Raw genomic sequence first — 20,806 nt, forward strand, 5'->3', positions numbered from 1 at the left:
AAGGGGCAAGAGGTTTAGAGGGGATTTGAGGAAAATAAATTCACCCAGAGGGCGGTTGGAATCAGGAACGCACTGTCTGAAGAGGTGGTAGAGGTAGGAACCCTCACAACATTTAAGAAGTATTTAGATGAGCACTTGAAAAGCCACAGCATACAGGGCTACGGGCCAAGTGCTGGAAAATGGGATTAGAATAGTTAGGTGCTTGATGGCCATAGGAATATAATGGGCCGAAGGGCCTGTTTCTGTGCTGTATAACTCTATGACTCTATATTTTCTACATAATATTGAGACCGGAACCTTACACAGTTCAAGTGTGATCTACATGTTTGATAGAAGCTTAACATAACCTCTCTGCTTTTCAATTCTACTCCTCCATTAGTGAAATCTAGTGCTTGGTTTATATTTTTAATATCCTCATTCACCTGTATCACTAATATTAGTGATTTGTAAATGCGTACCCCTAGATCTCCTGCTCCTCCACCCCATTTAAACTTTTTATTTAAGCAGTATGTGGCTTCCTTATTGATCCTGCCAAAACACACTGCCTCACACTTATCAGTATTGAAATTAATATGCCAATTACAAGACTGTTCTGCAAGCTTATTTATGTCTCCTTCTATTTTGTCAGTTCTTCCTCAGTATTCACGATACCTTCCAATTTAGTGCTGTTCACAATTTAACCAGTGTTCTGGCCAGCAGATGATTTTGTCATTTATTTGCTGTTTGTGGGATCTTGCTGTCCGCAAATTGGCTGCCATGTTTCCCATATTACAACAGTGACTACACATCAAAAAGTACTTCATTCATAGAATAAAATCATAGAACGGTTACAGTGCAGAAGGCCATTCAGCCCATTGAGCCCATGCTGGCTCTCGGCAAGAGCAACTCAGTACTCCCACACCTTGCCTTTTCCCCTGAGCCCCACAAATTCATCCTCTTCAGGTGCTTATCCGATTCCCTTTTGAAAGCCCCAATTGAACCTGTCTCCACCACACTCTCAGGCAGTGCATTCCAGATCCTAACCACTCGCTGTGTAAAAAAAAAAGCTTTTCCTCGTGCTGCCTTTGCTTCTTTTGTCAGTCACCTTAAATCGATGCCCTCTGGATCTCGATCCTCCCGCCAATGGGAACAGTTTCCCCCTATCAACTCCGTCCGGACCCCTCATGATTTTGAACACCTCTATCAAATCTCCTGTCAACCTTCTCTCCTCTAAGGAGAACAGTCCCAGCTTCTCCAATCTATCCATGTGACTGAAGTCCCTCATCCCTGGAACCATTCATTGGCGCTAAAGTACTTGGGATGTCCTGAGGTCACATAGATGCAAGTCTTAGAAGATGGGGGAGAGAATCCAAGATTTTTACCCTATATTGGCCCTTTCTTGTTTTTTTCTTTCCCAGGATGGAGAGTTCCTCACAATGAGGGGGATTGTAGGGCTGACAGTGCCTGTAGGTTACTGAAGCTCTGGATGGGACAACAGTAAGGCATCGTTTGCTCTTCTCCCTCACTCTGCCCTATCTCCGGACTAAAGTTATACACTACTGATAGGTACGTAATAGGGAAAAAATGCAACTCTCCTTGAAACGATTGGCCCCGCGCTGCAGAAAATCCAGCTGTTCCAATATATTATGGATTTCCGACGTGCTCCCTTCATTGGAAACGATCTGCTTTGTTTCAAGTCAGGGCAGATTTGTCTCCTCAGTTAATGATGCAAATGCCGATGTGGGGCATGTCATCGCTCCTGTTCTCAAGTCAAGACTTCAGCACCTGGAAGCCAGATGGTTTCTTTCTGTGCCCTGGCTCGGAGGAGAAGCAGAGTTAAGAGGGAGATGTCAGGAATAATCTTGTGTCAATATATTTATTCCACCTTCATCCAACAAGCCTGACAGCTGCTGAACAGTGTGGTATGTCTAACTCCTTTGCTGGCTCCTATTAATGTTCAACAACAGGTCGGTCTGTCTCTCTCTCTCTCTCTCCACCCCATTCCCGCCCCTCTTTACAAACCCATGTCATTTCGTGTCAGTTTCATTCACAGCCTGTCCATTTCAGCAGCTGCGGGGGTCCTGGGGCAGACAGTTTTCGGGCCAAGCACCAAACTCCAGAGACGGGAGTGGCCAATAGACCCTCCCTCAGAGCCCTTGAGGCAGGGGAGTGCGTGTAACGACCGAATTTTCTCAGAGAGGAATTGCTGACGAGCTGCGGGCGCACGTATCCAGTGCAATGCAGCCGTTTACTCTGCACCTCACCTTGTCTCTGCTCTCTTACCCGCTGGTAAGTTTGTTTTAGTATATAAATATAATTGCTTCTCTTGGCTTTCAATGTGACAACTCCTTATCCCCGTCTTTCCGTTACGTTCCACTCTTGGGTAATGGTTCAATGCAATTATTTTTGTTGTGTTTTTAAAATAACATTTGAACAAGCTACTCAATATTTACAAGGGAACTGGTATAAGAGGACCGAATGCAATCTGGAAGTAAGAGGACACTGTCCCCTGGCACCACGTTGCCAATCTATTGCCTTCAAGAGAGATCAAGACAATGCCGAAAGTTGCCAGGTACTGATCCTCGCTGCTTCCTGAGGTGAAACTTGTTTCTCAAAGAGAGCCGAGAGTTCTCTCCATTTGTAATCAGACGGAGATGGTGATTGCACCCCTCCAAGCCCAATATATCTGACCTGAGGTGTGGTGTCCCAAAACTGAACATAATACTCTAGATGGGGTCTTTTTTAAAATTTGTTTCATGGGATGTGGGCATCACTGGCAAGACCAGCATTTATTGCCCATCCCTAATTGCCCTTGAGAAGGTGTTGGTGAGCTGCCTTCTTGAACTGCTGCTGCAGTGCACCCACAGTGCTGTTAGGGAAGGAGTTCCAGGATTTTGACCCAGTGACAGTGAAGGAACGGCGATACAGTTCCAAGTCAGGATAGTGTGTGACTTGGAGGGGAACTTGCAGGTGGTGGTGTTCCCATGTAATTGCTGCCCTTGTCCTTCCAGTTGCGGGTTTGGAAGGTGCTGTCCAAGGAGCCTTGGTGAATAACTGCAGTGCATCTTGTCGATGATACACACAGCTGCCACCACTGGAGAGATTTCCCCTTCGCTTTACATTCACTTCAATTTTGCTCGGACTCCTTGATACCACACCCAGTCAAATGCTGCCTTGATTTCACTCTCACCTCACCTCTTGAGTTCAGCTCTTTTGTCCATGTTTGGACCAAGGCAGTAATGAGGTTAGGAGCTGAGTGGCCCTGGCGGAACCCAAACTGAGCATCAGTGAGCAGGTTGTTGCTGTTAATGTGGCACTGGATAGCTCTATCAACAACACCTTTCATCACTTTGATGATGACTGAGAGTAGACTGATGGGATGGTAATTGGCCAGGTTGGATTTGTCCTGCTTTTTGTGGACAGGACATACCTGGGCAATTTTCCAAATTCTGTTCTGATGAAAGGTCACAGACCTGAAACATTAACTCTGCTTCTCGCTCTACAGATGCTGCCAGACCTGCTGAGAATTTCCAGCACTTTCTGTTTTTATTTCAGATTTCCAGCATCTGCAGTATTTTGCTTTCAATTTTCCTCATTGTTGGGTCGATGCTAGTTCTGCTCCCATCTGCACAACTTATTATCACTCCTAAATTAAATAGTGTCATTGGCAAACTTGGAAATATAACTCTCTATTCCTTCCTCTAAGCCGTTAATAAATATGGTGAAAAGTTCAGGCCCAAGTATAGATCCCTGGGGAAGACCACTTGTCACAATCTGAGTACATACACTCTAGGGCCACTCTCGATCACCTATCTGTTAACTAATTTCCAACCCAAGTCAAAAGGCTTGGGCACAATTCAAAGGGCACAAGTCAAAAGGCACAATTCTGTGCTCTCTCATTTTTGTCAATAATCTTTTCTGTGGAACATTATTGATAGTCCATATAGTTAAATATTATATACACTATCCTTTGTTCTACTTTATTAGTGACCTCATCAAAACGTTCAACAGGATTAGTCATAAACAGTTTATCTTGAACAACACCATGCTGGTTTTTTCTGATCAGCTTGCATCAGCCAAGGTGCTCAGCAATGAAATATTGAAACATTCTGGTAGCTCCACCACAACTGACAACTGAGAAAAACCACAGACTGCAGTATTGTGGAGTTAGAGACAGAATACAAACTGCAATCATGTGCAGGGTTAGTAAGAGAACTCAAGCTGCTTATTGCATACAATTGCTATTGATTGAAAAATCAGATTAGGGTTAGATTTAATTATGAGGAATTGACATATTCTACCTTGCAAACCCAAATAACGAGTTTCATGGAGTTCCTTTATTTTAAAAGATTTGTAATATTTCTCTCGAGCTCTTGAGAACAGCAACAAGTGATGATGCAGCTTGTTATCAAATATAGACATGAGATGAGTTTAAGGAGGAAATCCGTTGAACAACTCAGAGAGCTCATACTCCGCGTTGTGGAATGTTCCAGATATTTCCTCAGTAATTCCAGATTAGTAGTCAAAATGTTATTACTAAGAATAACATTAAGATAAATAAAGCAAATTTTATGACCTATTGTGAATGTACTGGCACTTTTACACGGTTTCTCGCACTGTGGACTGTATCGTGACTGGAATCAGCAGTTATCAGGTTGCTATTAAGGAGAGAGAGACCTATTGCACTGGAGTGGTTAGATCTGAATTTTCTATTTGGGGAAACACGTAAGACTCACATTGGTCAATATTTTAAACATGGTCTTTTAAAATATCTGAGTTGTTTCTCTCCAAAGCGAGTTATTAGGTGAAACTTTTTCATCAATTTGTTATTTGCAAACTTCAGACTATTTTACAAGAGGGATGAACTTGCATTTAATCAGTGCCTTTCATGACCTCAGTACTTCTCAAAGCATGGCACTTTATTTTGAAGTGTTGTAATGTATTCGCCATTGTAATGCAGGAAACGCAGAGGCTAATTTGCTCACAGCAAGCTCCTGCAAACAACAATGAGGTAATTATCAATATTGGACAGGACACTGAGGAAAACTTCCCTGCTCTTCTTTGAAAAAGTGCCATGGGATCTTATACAGACGCCTGAGAGGGTGGACAATTTCGGTTTAAGGGCACAGGGAGTGGTAATGGGACAAGTAAAGGAAGAAAAGATGTGTCTAGAGGAGGTGTGAATACCATCTGAAAGCAAAGAAAAGGAATGAAGAACAAAGAAAGAAAAAGAAAACAAACCAGCAATAAAAAGGAAACAAAATGGGAGCAGAGGTTACGATCTGAAATTGTTGAACTCTGCCTAGTAATAACAGCCCCAATGTTGTGAGTAGGTTTGATGACATCTTAGAGAACTTCGATCTGCAATGACATGTTCAGTCCAAATTTTAAAGTTCAATATTTTATCAATGGCTTGACCTCCTGATCCCTATGCCTCATTAATATACGCACATACAAATTAAGAACAGTAATGGCACTCCTCTCTACCAGACAAGAACTTGCATTTATATAGCGCCTTTTACAAACTCAGTACATCTCAAATCACTTTATAACCAATTAAATACTTTAAAAGTGCAGTCACTACTATAATATAGGAAATCTGACAGCCAATTTGCGCACAGGAAGCTCCCACAAACAGCAATGTGATCATCTGAAAACAAAATACTGCAGATGTTGGAAATCTGAAATCAAAACAAGAAATGCTGGAAATACTCAGCAGGTCTGGCAGCATCTGTGGAGAGAGAAGCAGAGTTAACATTTCAGGTCAGTGACTTTTCATCAGAACTGGCAAAGGTTAGAGGTGTATCCTGACCTGAAACGTTAACTCTGCTTCTACACTTAGCTTCCTCATAAATGCTCTCATTGGGTGAAGTTTCACTGTGGGACTGCACATGATAGTTATACCCTGTACTGCAAGGGTATCCCAAAATGTTCCGTTGTCGATTGGAGATTTGTGATGCTTTCAGAATTTGTTCTCATGGACTTTCTGCAATTGCTGATGATAGATAATCATTGTATTTCTCAGTACAAAAAGGAGACCATTCAGCCAACTGAGCATGTGCTGTCTCTTTGAAAAGGCTCTCCATTTACTCCCTATTTCCTGCCCTTCATCAAATATTATTCACTTCCCTTTTAAAAGCTATTATCGATTCTGCTTCCTTCATTATTTCCATTAGGGCATTCCATGTCCTAACAACAATTTGCATAAAAGTATTGATCCTTAACTCTCCCGATTATCATTTGGTGATATCCCTAAATTTATGATGTCTTCTTGACAACTTACTGGTGGAAACAGTTCTGCCCGATTCACCCTTATCAAAACACGTCATAAGCAGATCTCCTTTGGAAAGACCAAGCAGTGATTTAGTTTGGAAGGAAGTGTGAGGAAAGGCAATATAAATTAACCGGTGCAATTTTAAAGGTGATACCGAAGCAGAGAGACCTGGGATGTACACATACAAATCTTTGAAAGTGGCAGGGCAAGCTGAGAAGGCTGTTAAATGTTGTGCAGGATCCTTGGCTTCATGAATAGAGCCACAGAGTAGAAAAGCAAGGAAGTTGTGCTAAACATTTATAACCTGGTTACGCCCCAGCTGGTGTATTGTGTCCAGTTCTGGACACCACACTTTAGGAACGATGTCAAGGCCCTGCAGAGGGTGCAGAGGAGATTTACTGGAATAATATCAGGGCTGAGGGACTTCAGTTATGGAGAGACTGGAGGGCTGAGATTGCATTCCTTTGACCAGAGTAGGATAAAGGGGAGATTTATTAGAGGTGTCTATAAGTTTTGAGGAGTAAATCAAGTCCACTCGTGGGGATGAAGGATGGCCATCAGTGGACACAGATTTAAGAGATAATTGGTAATTGATTCAGAGAGGAGATAAGGAAAATGTTCCTTATGCAGCGAGTTGTAATGACCTGGAATGCATTGCCTGATCAGATGATTGGATAAAACTTTGAATGAGCTGTCACAGAAACGATGGACTGAATTGTCTCCTTCCACGTTGTATGATTCTGTGACTCTATCTCCTCTTAGCCCTCTCTACTCTGGTGAAAAGAGGTTCAATTTTTCTACTCTCTCCTCATAACTGGAGTCTCCCATGCTCAACCACATCGTCATCAAATTATTGATGATTATTGATGAGTGATTAAAATCAGGGATTTGCAAGAGGCCCGAATTAGAGAGTGCAGAATCTCAGAGGGTTGTGGGGCTGGAGGAGATCACAGAGATAGGGAGGGGGCGAGGTCATGGAGGGATTTGAAAACCAGGATGAGAATTTTAAAATCAAGACGTTGCTTGACCAGGAGCCAATGTAGGTCAGCAAGCACAGGGGTGATAGGGGAACAGGACTTGGTGTGAGTAAGGACATGGGCAGCAGGAGTTTGGTTGACCTCAAGTTTACAGTGTGTAGTATGTGGGAAACCAGCCAGGAGTTCATTGGAATAGTCAAGTCTAGAGGTAACAAAGGCATGAATGAGGGTTTCAGCAGCAGACAAGCTGTGACGGGTATAGTCAGGCAATGTCATGGAGGTGGAAATAGATGGTCATACTGATGGTTCGAATATGAGGTCAGAAGCTCATCTCTGGGTCAAATGTAACACCAAGGTGGCCAACAGACTGACTTAATCTCAGACTGTTCCAGGGAGAGGGATGAAATCACACAATAGCCTGTTGATATTTCTCCCGGTTTCTCCAGTGCCTGGAAGACCAATCTTCAATTCCTGGGGACCCTATTTCCAACCCCGATTCCAACAAGTAGCAGCTCGTGCTGTACAATCTCCGAATTGTATATCCCGGTTTTGAGCAACCTAATCGGTGGTCATTAAGAGGACGGCTCAAAGAAAAGGTTCCAAAGCGTTGGGAAGTTGCATTCTTTGTGGATTCGGAAGGGATGGGAATTCTCCCTTTGGCTTCACAAAACAACTGCCAACTCATGTTCACCCTCCTTCCTGATCACCTCCCAGGTCTTACCTGTGGGCCTTGAGGCTACGCCTGGATTAGAGATGGCAGCTCGCTGGAATTGGGATGACAATGAGGTCTGAAGACTATTTTATTCCAGTCAGAATTGCTCCCGATTTCATGTACTGTCCTGCTTCTACCTCCCGTTTTCTCAGCTGGTATCTTTATCACTTTACAATGTACTTTATTTAGTATTCTTTCTTTCTTTTTTTCTTTTGGGCCTCCTTATCTCGAGAGACAATGAATAAGCGCCTGGAGGTGGTCAGTGGTTTGTGAAGCAGCGCCTGGAGTGGCTATAAAGGCCAATTCTGGAGTGACAGGCTCTTCCACAGGTGCTGCAGAGAAATTTGTTTGTCGGGGCTGTTGCACAGTTGGCTCTCCCCTTGCGCCTCTGTCTTTTTTCCTGCCAACTACTAAGTCTCTTCGACTCGCCACAATTTAGCCCTGTCTTTATGGCTGCCCACCAGCTCTGGCGAATGCTGGCAACTGACTCCCACGACTTGTGATCAATGTCACACGATTTCATGTCGCGTTTGCAGACGTCTTTATAGCGGAGACATGGACGGCCGGTGGGTCTGATACCAGTGGCGAGCTCGCTGTACAATGTGTCTTTGGGGATCCTGCCATCTTCCATGCGGCTCACATGGCCAAGCCATCTCAAGCGCCGCTGACTCAGTAGTGTGTATAAGCTGGGGGTGTTGGCCGCTTCAAGGACTTCTGTGTTGGAGATATAGTCCTGCCACCTGATGCCAAGTATTCTCCGGAGGCAGCGAAGATGGAATGAATTGAGACGTCGCTCTTGGCTGGCATACGTTGCCCAGGCCTCGCTGCCGTAGAGCAAGGTACTGAGGACACAGGCCTGATACACTCGGACTTTTGTGTTCCGTGTCAGTGTGCCATTTTCCCACACTCTCTTGGCCAGTCTGGACATAGCAGTGGAAGCCTTACCCATGCGCTTGTTGATTTCTGCATCTAGAGACAGGTTACTGGTGATAGTTGAGCCTAGTTAGGTGAACTCTTGAACCACTTCCAGAGCGTGGTTGCCAATATTGATGGATGGAGCATTTCTGACGTCCTGCCCCATGATGTTCGTTTTCTTGAGGCTGATGGTTAGGCCAAATTCATTGCAGGCAGACGCAAACCTGTCGATGAGACTCTGCAGGCACTCTTCAGTGTGAGATGTTAAAGCAGCATCGTCAGCAAAGAGGAGTTCTCTGATGAGGACTTTCCGTACTTTGGACTTCGCTCTTAGACGGGCAAGGTTGAACAACCTGCCCCCTGATCTTGTGTGGAGGAAAATTCCTTCTTCAGAGGATTTGAACGCATGTGAAAGCAGCAGGGAGAAGAAAATCCCAAAAAGTGTGGGTGCGAGAACACAGCCCTGTTTCACACCACTCAGGATAGGAAAGGGCTCTGATGAGGAGCCACCATGTTGAATTGTGCCTTTCATATTGTCATGGAATGAGGTGATGATACTTAATAGCTTTGGTGGACATCCGATCTTTTCTAGTAGTCTGAAGAGACCACGTCTGCTGACGAGGTCAAAGGCTTTGGTGAGATCAATGAAAGCAATGTAGAGGGGCATCTGTTGTTCACGGCATTTCTCCTGTATCTGACGAAGGGAGAACAGCATGTCAACGGTCGATCTCTCTGCATGAAAGCCACACTGTGCCTCAGGGTAGACGCGCTCGGCCAGCTTCTGGAGCCTGTTCAGAGCGACTCGAGCAAAGACTTTCCCCACTATGCTGAGCAGGGAGATTCCACGGTAGTTGTTGCAGTCACCGCGGTCACCTTTGTTTTTATAGAGGGTGATGATGTTGGCATCGCGCATGTCCTGGGGTACTGCTCCCTCGTCCCAGCACAGGCATAGCAGTTCATGTAGTGCTGAGAGTATAGCAGGCTTGGCACTCTTGATTATTTCAGGGGTAATGCTGTCCTTCCCAGGGGCTTTTCCGCTGGCTAGAGAATCAATGGCATCACTGAGTTCCGATTTGGTTGGCTGTATGTCCAGCTCATCCATGACTGGTAGAGGCTGGGCTGCATTGAGGGCAGTCTCAGTGACAGCATTCTCCCTGGAGTACAGTTCTAGGTAGTGCTCAACCCAGCGGTCCATCTGTTTGCGTTGGTCAGTGATTATGTCCCCCGATTTAGATTTGAGGGGGGCGATCTTCTTGATGGTTGGCCCAAGAGCTCTCTTCATGCCATCATATATTCCTCTGATGTTTCCGGTGTCTGAGGCCAGCTGAATATGACTGCATAGGTGTTGCCAGTAGTCGTTTGCGCAACGCCTAGCTGTTCTTTGTGCAGTACTTCTGGCTGCTTTAAGTGCTGCGGATGTTAAATCGCTGGGGGCTTTCTTGTAGTTCAACAGTGCAATGCGCTTAGCGGCTATGACAGGTTCCAGCTCTTCATTATGAGATTGAAACCAGTCTGCATTTCTCTTCGCACTTTTGCCGTAGGTGGTCAAAGCTGACTCATAGATGGCGTCTCTGATGTGGGCCCACTTGGTCTCAGCATCCCCTGTGGGAGTGTTTTGAAGGGCTGTTACAAGTGAATTTAGAAATTTTTGTAACGGCTGTGGGTGAGAAATTCTGCTCGTGTTGATGCGCAGGTGGCCCTTCTGCTTGGAATGATGCAACTTCTTTGGTCTGAGTCTAACCTTGCTGCACACCAGGGAGTGGTCAGTGTCGCAGTCCACACTGTGGAAGCTGCGTGTGATTTGAACACTGTTTAAGGTGGCTCGCCTTGTGACAATGAGGTCTAGCTGGTGCCAACGACGTGCTCTTGGGTGCCTCCATGAAACCTGGTGACAGGGTTTAGTGTGAAAGAACGAGTTGGTGATGCAGAGGTTATGATAGGTACACAACTCAAGCAGTCTCTGCCCGTTCTCATTCATCCTTCCAACGCCATAGCGCCCAAGGCAGGAGGGCCATGAGTCATGGTCGGCCCCAACCCTGGCATTAAAGTCCCCCAGCAGGAATAGGTGTTCGGTGTTGGGGATGCTGCTAATGATGTTATGCAGTTGTTCATAGAACTGGTCTTTAGCTTCAGGTGGGGAGCAGAGTGTTGGAACATAGATGCTGAGTAGGTGTACTGGACCAGAGGTGGTGAGCAGTCGGATGGACAGTATGCGTTCCGAGCCATTTGAGGGAGGCTCCATCATGCTGAGCAAGGAGTTTCTGATGGCGAAGCCCACTCCATGCTGTCTTGGTTCTTCAGGATCCCTGCCCTGCCAGAAGAAGGTGTAGTCTTGCTCTGCTAGAGAGCCACTCGCGGCTATTATTTAGTATAGGAATACACTATGACACAACCCACATGGCTGGCTCATATCACACCTATGCCACAGAATTGGCTTTCATCCTTCATTATAACTTTAATCAATGGGATTTCCCAGTTGATATACTTATCACCACCAGCCCCCCCCCACCCCCAAAGAATATACCCATCAGCATGAAGCTGTATCCCAGATCTTTATTTCAGATTGTACCAAAGTGCTTGGAAATATCTTAGTTGACGTTTCAGGTCAGTAACCCTGGCAGTTCTGATGACGGGTCACTGACCTGAAACATTAACTCTGTTTCTCTCTCCATAGATGCTGCCAGGCACGCTGAATATTTCCAACATTTCTTGTTTTTATTTCAGATTTCCAGCATCTGCAGTATTTTGCTTTTATTATTATGGAAATATCTTATATTGATTTTGCTCTAAACAGTTGTAACACAAAACAGATGATTTTACGAATGCTATATGATGTCCAATTAAAACTCTGCTGATTACACCTTGCAATGGAAATATAAGCCAGATATTGGATTTTGACTATCTCAAACTCCCTAAGCAAATTATTATCTTGCTGCTTGGCAACTGTTTAGTATCTTATAAAGTGCAAGTGATGAAAGACTAGCACCTGGAAGTTTTCACATGACTGATCTAAAATTAAGTTAGGAGACTGCGTCGAAACTTTTACTGCACAGCATTGATATGAAGCCTGGTAAGATAGGGATGGTTTCTACCCCCTTCTAAGGTGGTAATAGACTTGGCAACACAAATCTTGTTGTGAATCGACTTTATTGAGATAAAGGTAAAGACAAGTTTATTAAGTTTTCAGATAAGCCATCGTCACAAACACAGGCAGTGACTAACAGCCTAACACAGATATTACCCGTATTGGAGACTGGACGGCAGAGCACATGACTCTTTCTCTTGTAGCTTTTGGTCTTCAAGTTTTTGGTTGCTCTCTCTCTCTCTTGTATCTTGTTGTTCAAAAATTCTCTGCCTGCGGGGACACGGTCAAGGCTTCTGTTATCCTGGCAGCTTTCCAATTAACCCTCCCCCCTCCCAATCAGTGATTAGTCTTGTATTTCTTAACCAACCAAAAGATCATTTTGTAATGGTTGCTAACCTTTCACATTTGTGTAAGTAGTACTCCTTTGATTTGACTACTTTATCTCAATGCTTTTACATTTCGAGGCTCCTTATCTCTTTACAAGGCAAATCTACACAGAAGCTGTTTTCACTGTCTGTTCTCAAGCTGTTAACCATTTTGTTGCAAGTAAGCATTTTAAAACTTGACATAATCTCCAAGAATTCCTCTCGCTGACATCTTGTCTATACTGTGCCCTATTTCCTAAGTTTTCCACTTTAACCATACTACAAAGAAGGGCTCTAATAAAGCTAATCCTTTTTTCTCAACCAAGGATTCCCCCTCACTGTGGTTGACGGGGCCCTCAACCGTGTCTGGACCATTTCCCGCACCTTTACCCTCACCCCTTCCCCTCCCTCCCAGAACCATGACAGGGTTCCCCTTGTCCTCACTTTCCACCCCATCAGCCTCCACGTCCAAAGGATCATCCTCCGCCATTTCTGCCACCTCCAGCGTGATGCCACTACCAAACGCATCTTCCCCTCCCTTCCCCTGTCAGCATTCCGAAGGGATCGTTCCCTCCGTGACACCCTGGTCCACTCCTCCATTACCCCCACCACCTCGTCCCCTTCCCGTGGCACCTTCCCCTGCAATTGCAGGAGGTGTAATACCTGCCCATTTACCTCCTCTCTCCTCACTATCCCAGGCCCCAAACACTCCTTTCAGGTGAAGCAGCGATTTACTTGTACTTCTTTCAATGTAGTATACTGTATTCGCTGCTCACAATGTGGTCTCCTCTACATTGGGGAGACTAAACGCAGACTGGGTGATCGCTTTGCGGAACACCTCCGCTCAGTCCGCAAGCAGGACCCTGTGCTTCCGGTTGCTTGCCATTTCAACACTCCCCCCTGCTCTCATGCCCACATATCTGTCCTGGGATTGCTGCAGTGTTCCAGTGAACATCAACGCAAGCTCGAAAAACAGCATCGCATTTGCCGATTAGGCACACTACAGCCTGCCGGACTGAACATTGAGTTCAATAATTTCAGAGCATGACAGGCCCCCCATTTTACATATATTTTTGGTTCTTTTTTCTTTTTTATATTTTTTTTGTGTGTTTATTTTATCTCATCTTAGTTTGTTCAGTTTGCTTATCCACTGTTTTTTTCATGTTTGTACTTGCTGCTGTTCAATTTTCAGTCCGTTAACACCCTATCTGTACTAATGCTTTGTCTTCAACACACCATTAACATATTGTTTGCCTTTGCTCCACGACCTTCTGGTCAGCTATTCTGTGACCTTGTCCTATCTACACCTTCTCCTTTGTTATCTCTTGCCCCACCCCTGCTTTACTTGCTTATAACCTTTCACATTTCTAATATTTGCCAGTTCTGAAGAAGGGTCACTGACCTGAAACGTTAACTCTGCTTCTCTCTCCACAGATGCTACCAGACCTGTTGAGTATTTCCAGCATTTCTTGTTTTTATTTCAGATTTCCAGCATCAGCAGTATTTTGCTTTTATTATAATAAAGCTAGATGTTAGTTTATGATAATAAGTTAGTTGTTAGTTTATAATAGCTGGATTTTTAAGAATTAGTACACTGGTTAGTAACTTTTAGTAGCCTCATAATCTTGCAGCAGTATTTGTATAGACAGAGATCTATAACAACAAGATTTTACATTTACATAGCGCCTTTAACATGGTGAATCGCTGCAGGGTGATTCACAGGAGCGTTATCAGACAAAATTTGACACTGAACCACTTAAAGAGGTGTTAGGGCAGGTGACATAAGGACATAAAAACAGGAGCAGGAGTAGGCCATTCGGTCTCTCGAGCCTTCTCCGCCATTTAATAAGATTATAGCTGATCTGATTGTGGCCTCAACTCCACTTTTCCGCTGGCCTCCCATAACCCTTGACCCCCTTGTAGATCAAAAATCTGTCTAACTCAATGACCCAGCCTCATTGAGCAATGAGCTTGGTCAAGGAGGTAGGTATTAAGGAACAGCTTACAGGAGAAAAGCCTGTTAGAGAGGCAGAAAGGTTTAGGGAATGGATTTCTGAGCTTAGGGCCTAGGCAACTGGAGGCACAGCTCCAATGGTGGAACGAAGGAAATTGAGGGCCAGAATTGGAGGAGTGAAGAGATCTCAGAGGGTTGTAGGGAGGAGATTACAGCGTTAGGGAGGGATGGAGTCATTTGATCATCAGGATGAGAATTTTAAAATCAAGACACTGACAAACTGGAGGCTGATGTAGGTCAGAATGCACAGGGGTGTTGGGTGAGAAGGATTTGGTTTGAGTTAGGATATGTGCAGCAGAGTATTGGATAAGCTCAAGTTTACTGAAGCTAATGCTTACACCGCTGAGCTAACAACCCAGAGATCTCGGCCTGGACTTTATGCTGGTGACGGGGGTCTCGACGTCTGGAAAAAGTGATGCTCTTCTCCGGAAGACCCGCTGAATCTAGTACCAATCAGGGCAATCAGGGCAACTGGCGTCGGAAGTCCCGCCCTCAGAGACGCACCAGCCAATCAGAGATTGGCAGCTCTTCCACTGAGCAGCTGCTGCCGGCGGAGCAACTACCCGAGACCCAGGTGTGTCGCTGGACCCAGGCCACAAGTAGGTCAGGGCGGGAGGGGTTTTGCAGGGTGCGGGTCACAGGAAAGGGGAGTGTAGGGGCGTCAGTAGCAAGGGGGTGGCTTTCAGCAGGCTCCCCCCCACTTCCCGATGCCTAGTCCGTCGTTTAGGTATTAAGTGCCTTTTAACAAGGGAACCCCCCAACCCCCCAGAGCCAGGAAGCAGCCCGCACAGTCTTTTGTGCTGTGCCTCCCATGTGGTGACAGGGCCACCTGCTGTACGGCTAATTGCGGTGACAGCAACATGAGGCCCTTAATTGAACATTAATTGCCCAGTTAAGGGCCTCAATTGGCAGCGGGGCAGGAAGACCGTACACATGCCTTCCTGCCCCAGACTAAATTTTGGCGGAGGCGAGAAGATGGCGTCTCCAAACACGCCGTGCGGGAGGGCATAAATTTCCCCCCCTTGAGTTCAAATCCCACTGGGCCAAGATACAAACTTGAGTTCCATTAGTCTGATAGTTCCTGGGATGGCACCTAGAAACAAAAATGAAAGGGGCTGCATTGTTATAAAAATGTTCTTCAGGAAGGGAATTGTACATTCCGACCTGGCCTGACCTACACCTAATACCAGTCACACAATAGCTGGTTAATTTTTATGGCAGGGTGAGTGGGTAATTTTAAGGCTTATCCCCGATTGGGAAGTGGTGAGAGTGAATTGAGAGCTTGTTTTACGCCTCGCCTGATCCATTTAAGGAAAACTAAAATCGGGCGAGGTGTAATGCAGCTTGCCAATTCTCTACCGGCCATTTTTCAACACACAACGAGGAATGACCCTCTTGGTGCTCACGGAAGTGACCTGTCGAAGCACTCAGCTGCCAGGTGATCACTGTGTGTCATCATGGGAGCGTCATCATGAAACCACGAGCATCAAAGGTTGAACGAAGGCCCACCACCACCTTTCGTGTGCTTCTAGTATTGGGCAAAAAAAACCCGACCTCACCAGCCTCACCTACAACCTGAGACCAAATGAAAAGAACTGGTTAAGATCCTGGATGTTCTTTTAAAAGAGTTATTGGTTGCTTTTTGGTTAATGAAAATGGATTTGTTGCAGGCAAAACTTGCATCCGCAGTGCCTGTTTTTTGGGTAGCGTGAGTGTCCTTAGAAGTCAAAAATGGTGTATGCTGGGGTGCACTCAGTTCTGGTGCAGGTTGCACTGGATGCCACATTAGTGAGTGCATTAGTGCGCACAGTGAGCATTTGTCTGAATATGCAGAGTAGGCATATCATGACGTCAATCAGGGTGTAACGCTGATTTGACACCTACACTGCCATTTTCGAGGTCAATTCTCTAGCAAAAGCTGTCTGTTAATCAAACAGGGCTGAACATGCACTCAGTGCCAAGAAGAACCCCCCACAACGACACTCCCCTCCACCCAGTGCTATTTAAAGGGATCAGCAACTACTTAAAGGAAAGTTGGTGATTGATTTCAACTGGCTGTTGCCACAATAGTTTAAATGTTTGGTGCTTTCTGGAGTTGTGTAAAGTTGGTGACGTCTACAGGGAGTGGTGTGGCAGGCACTGAAGATTCAGCACAAACCAGTTGCTCCCAGACATGAGTGCAATAGTAGCTCTTCCCTTTGGAGAGTGAACAGAGGCCACGCAGAGCAGGACAAGCTGCTGGAGGAGGGAGGAGGGAGTGAAGGGCTCTCAGCAGGAGGCTATATCTGCCCAGGGTGTTCAGGGAGCAATTCCCCTACCTGAACCTCAGTGAGGGATAATGTCTGAGACATCTGTGTTTCAGTAAGGACATCTCATTGAAATCTGTTGTCTGTTTCAGCCACAGCAGCAATGGTGGGAGGATGAATGCTGTCATGCTGCGAAAGAACAGCAGGTTCATGCTCCATGGAGCCACTGCCACTCCTGTGGGGCAGCACCTCAACAATCCTAGTAATCAGCTGGAGGACAGGTTGCTGGACTGTTGTGGCATCCTGCAAGACCCTTTGCACACTGTAATTCACAGCCATATTGGCAACAATCTGAGCTTGCATGTCAACAAACTGAGCTTACATGACAGCAATCTGAGTTTCCGCTGCAGCACCTTGGGGTTGGGTGGGGGGAGGTTGTGCGGTGGGGGGGGGGGGGGGCGATGCTCCTGCTTGTGCTTCAGTGGAAGCTGAGGCATTGGACATCAGACCTTGCATCATAGTGGGGTCTATAAGAGTGAGTTGACCACCACTTCCACACTGCAAGCTGCGTGAAAAGCCCTGTTCCAAGTTGGCGCCAGCCTCCTTCATACTCCTTGACATTTACCATAGGCTTTCTGGCAGCCCTGCCAGTGCACCAAGCATTTCATTGTGTCTATCCCTCAGCCTTCTTCTGTAGGTCACCCCATCGAAGACCTCATCTGCGTTCTCTGCAGCAGGACTCATGTGCGACCTTGCCCTTGGATGAGCTGGCAGCTGCGCAACCCTTGCCCCTGCTTTGTCTGAAGGCCACTCATGCCCACTGTCTGACCACGTGCAGATCCCACCTCTAAGCTACCCTCTGATACAGAGTGTTAGTATCGGAACTGGTGGCTGTGTGGGGGAGATCGAGTGATGGTTTTTCTTCTTCATCACTGTCTTCTTCCTCTTTATCCTCCTTCTCTTCTACCACTGCCTGACCAGGAGGCACTCTCCCGATTTTGTGTCCCCTGCTGAGACCTGCAGCAGCTCAACTGCACAGTTAGCACTGGCTGCAAGCTACATGGTAATGAGCATCTGAAACTCTGGGCCTGTTTTCAGGGGCTGTCCAATTTAGCCCCCATCAAATTATACAGCAGCGTGCTAGCCACTTGGCCTTACTTGCCTGCAGTTTACCTACACCCTCTTTTTCTATTTGAAATATTTGCTCAATTCCCTTCCACCATTGTTTCTGGAAGAGCATTCCATATCACAACAGCTCTCTTTTTTAAATTTATTCATTCATGGGATGTGGGCATCCCTAGCCAGGCCAGCATTTATTGCCCATCCCTAATTGCCCTTGAGAAGGTGGTGGTGAGCTGCCTTCTTGAACTGCTGCAGTCCTTGGGTGTAGGTACACCCACAGTGCTGTTCTATTGATTTTGATTCTGTGCTGATATAACTACATGTTATCTGAAAGGAGGAAGCCACATAGTTAAGGGGAGGGGAGAAATTATGAATGTATATTTATACTATCTACAGCTTGTAAATCAGAAGAGACTGTATGATGTGCGGTTAGTGGAATGTGAGAAGGAGGATTAGATATGCTAAATGAATCATCAAATGAGGCCATATGGGTTGAGTTCAGAAATAAAAAAGGGGCAGCCACATTACTCGGAGTGTACTATAGACCCCCAAATAGTGAGAGGGAGATAGATGAACAAACATGTAGGCAAATTTCTGAGTGCAAAAACTATAGGGCAATAATAGTTGGGGATTTCAACTGCCCATATATCAACTGGGATACAAACAGTCTGAAGGGCACAGAGGGAACAAAATTCTTGAACTGCATTCAAGAGAACATTTTTAGCCAGCAGGCAACAAGCCCAACGAGAGTGGGCGCAAATCTAGATTTAGTCTTCGGTAATGAATTTGGGCAAGTGGAGGAAGTAACAGTGGGTGACCATTTTGGAGATAATGACCATAATACATTTAGATTTAGCATTATTATGGAAAAGGACAAGGATAGAGCAGGAGCAAAGGTTCTAAATTGGGGCAAGACAAATTTTACGAAATTGAGAAGTGATCTGGTGATAGTGAACTGGATACAGCTACTTGAAGGAGAATCAGTGGCAAACCAGTGGGAGGCATTCAAAAATGAGATTCTAAAGACACAGTCTTGGCATGTCCCCACAAAGATAAAAGGTGGTACGGCCAAATCTAGAGCTCCCTCGTTATCTAGAAGCATACAGAGTAAGTTAAAGCAGTAAAAGAAAGCTTATATAATAAAAGCAAAATACTGTAGATGCTGGAAATCTAAAATAAAAACAAGAAATGCTGGAAATACTCAGCAGGTCTGGCAGCATCTGTGCAGAGAGAAGCAGAGTTAACGTTTCAGGTCAGAGACCCTTCATCAGAACTGGCAAATATTAGAAATGTAAAAGGTTTTAAGCAAGAAAAGCAGGGGTGGGGCAAGAGATAACAAAGGTGAAGGTGTTGATAGGACAAGATCACAGAGAATAACTGACCAGAAGGTCATGGAACAAAGGCGAACGGTATGTTAATGGTGTGCTGAAAGACAAAGCGTTAGTACAGAGAGGGTGTGAATGACTGTAAAAGCACAAAGCACACCAAGCACAAACATAAAAAAACACGTGGAAAAAACCAAAACAGTGGGTAAGCACAGTGGAAACAAACTGAAAAACCTAAAATAAAATAACCAAAGAAAAAAGGAAAAAGAAAAAAATGACTAAGCATAAAAAGGGGGACCCGTCATGCTCTGAAATTATTGAACTCAATGTTCAGTCCGGCAGGCTGTAGTGTGCCTAATCGGTAAATGAGGTGCTGTTCCTCGAGCTTGCGTTGATATTCACTGGAACACTGCAGCAATCCCAGGACAGAGATGTGGGCATGAGAGCAGGGGGGAGTAATAAAATGGCCAGCAACCGGAAGCTCAGGGTCCTGCTTACGGACTGAGTGGATGTGTTCCACAAAGCGGTCACCCAATCTGCGTTTGGTCTCCCCAATGTAGAGGAGACCACATTGTGAGCAGCGAATACAGTATACTACATTGAAAGAAGTACAAGTAAATCGCTGCTTCACCTGAAAGGAGTGTTTGGGGCCTGGGATAGTGAGGAGAGAGGAGGTAAATGGGCAGGTATTACACCTCCTGCGGTTGCAGGGGAAGGTGCTGTGGGAAGGGGACGAGGTGGTGGGGGTAATGGAGGAGTGGACCAGGGTGTCGCGGAGGGAACGATCCCTTCGGAATGCTGACGGGGAAAGGAGGGGAAGATGCGTTTAGTAGTGGCATCATACTGGATGTGGCAGAAGTGGCGGAGGATGATCCTTTGGATCTGGAGGCTGATGGGGTGGAAAGTGAGGACAAGGGGAACCCTGTCACAGTGCTGGGAGGGAGGAGAAGGGGTGAGGATAGAGGTGCGGGAAATGGGCCGGACACGGTTGAGGGCCCTGTCAACCACTGTAGGAGGGGGGGAATTCTCGGTTGAGGAAAAAGGAAGACATATCAGAAGCACCGTCATGGAAGGTAGCATCATCAGAGCAGATGAGTCAGCGACGGAGAAACTGGGAGAATGGAATGGAGTCCTTACAGGAGGTAGGGTGTGAAGAAGTGTAGTCGAGGTAGCAGTGGGGGTCAGTGGGGTTATAATGAATATTCGTAGACAGCCTAAGCCCAGAGATGGAGACAGAGAAGTTGAGGAAGGGAAGGGAAGTATCGGAGATGGACCATGTAAAGGTGAGAGAAGGGTGGAAATTGGAAGCAAAGTTAATAAAGTTTTCCGGTTCTGAGCAGGAGCAGGAAATGATACAGTCATCAGGGTAATTTATCCAGCTGTTCCCCTTCGTTGCACTTCCCCTAAGATTCCCCTACCAACTCGAAGCTGCAGTCTTGTGGTATTCCACTCCTGCAGGGATCTTGTAACCTTTAGGACTCACAGAATCCTCAATTGCGGGTACACAGCAGAGCTTACCTCTCTGTAAACCATGTTGGAAAGTGTATTTTCAACATACTACATTGGAGCTTAGTTCAGATTCAGAATTAACTAACGATGATTTACAGAAATTAGATAGGATATGTATCAAACAGTAGGCCAGTGTTTGAAGCTATAGAAACAGAAAGAGGCCATTCGGTCCATCGTGCCTGTACTGGCTCTTTGAAAGAGCTATCCAAATAGCCCCATTCCCTTGCTCTTTGTCCATAGCCCTGTAAATTTCTCCTCTATAAGTATTTATCCAAAACCCTAT

At 45.6% G+C, this 20,806-nt stretch overlaps 1 protein-coding gene across 2 annotated transcripts in view; it reads left to right on the forward strand.

Annotated features, from left to right (window-relative positions):
* The first annotated feature begins 2,033 nt into the window (after nucleotides 1-2,033).
* Nucleotides 2,034-20,806, forward strand: part of LOC137350711 (pituitary adenylate cyclase-activating polypeptide type I receptor-like) — an 83,156-nt gene continuing 64,383 nt past the window's right edge. For both annotated transcript variants that reach the window (XM_068015631.1, XM_068015640.1), the window contains exon 1: nucleotides 2,034-2,268. In XM_068015631.1, coding sequence (XP_067871732.1) covers nucleotides 2,218-2,268 — 51 coding nt within the window. In that variant the 5' untranslated portion in view covers nucleotides 2,034-2,217. The remainder of the gene's footprint in view (nucleotides 2,269-20,806) is intronic.

Source organism: Heterodontus francisci, chromosome 2, assembly GCF_036365525.1.
Source record: "Heterodontus francisci isolate sHetFra1 chromosome 2, sHetFra1.hap1, whole genome shotgun sequence".
NCBI classification, from domain to species: Eukaryota; Metazoa; Chordata; class Chondrichthyes; order Heterodontiformes; family Heterodontidae; genus Heterodontus; species Heterodontus francisci.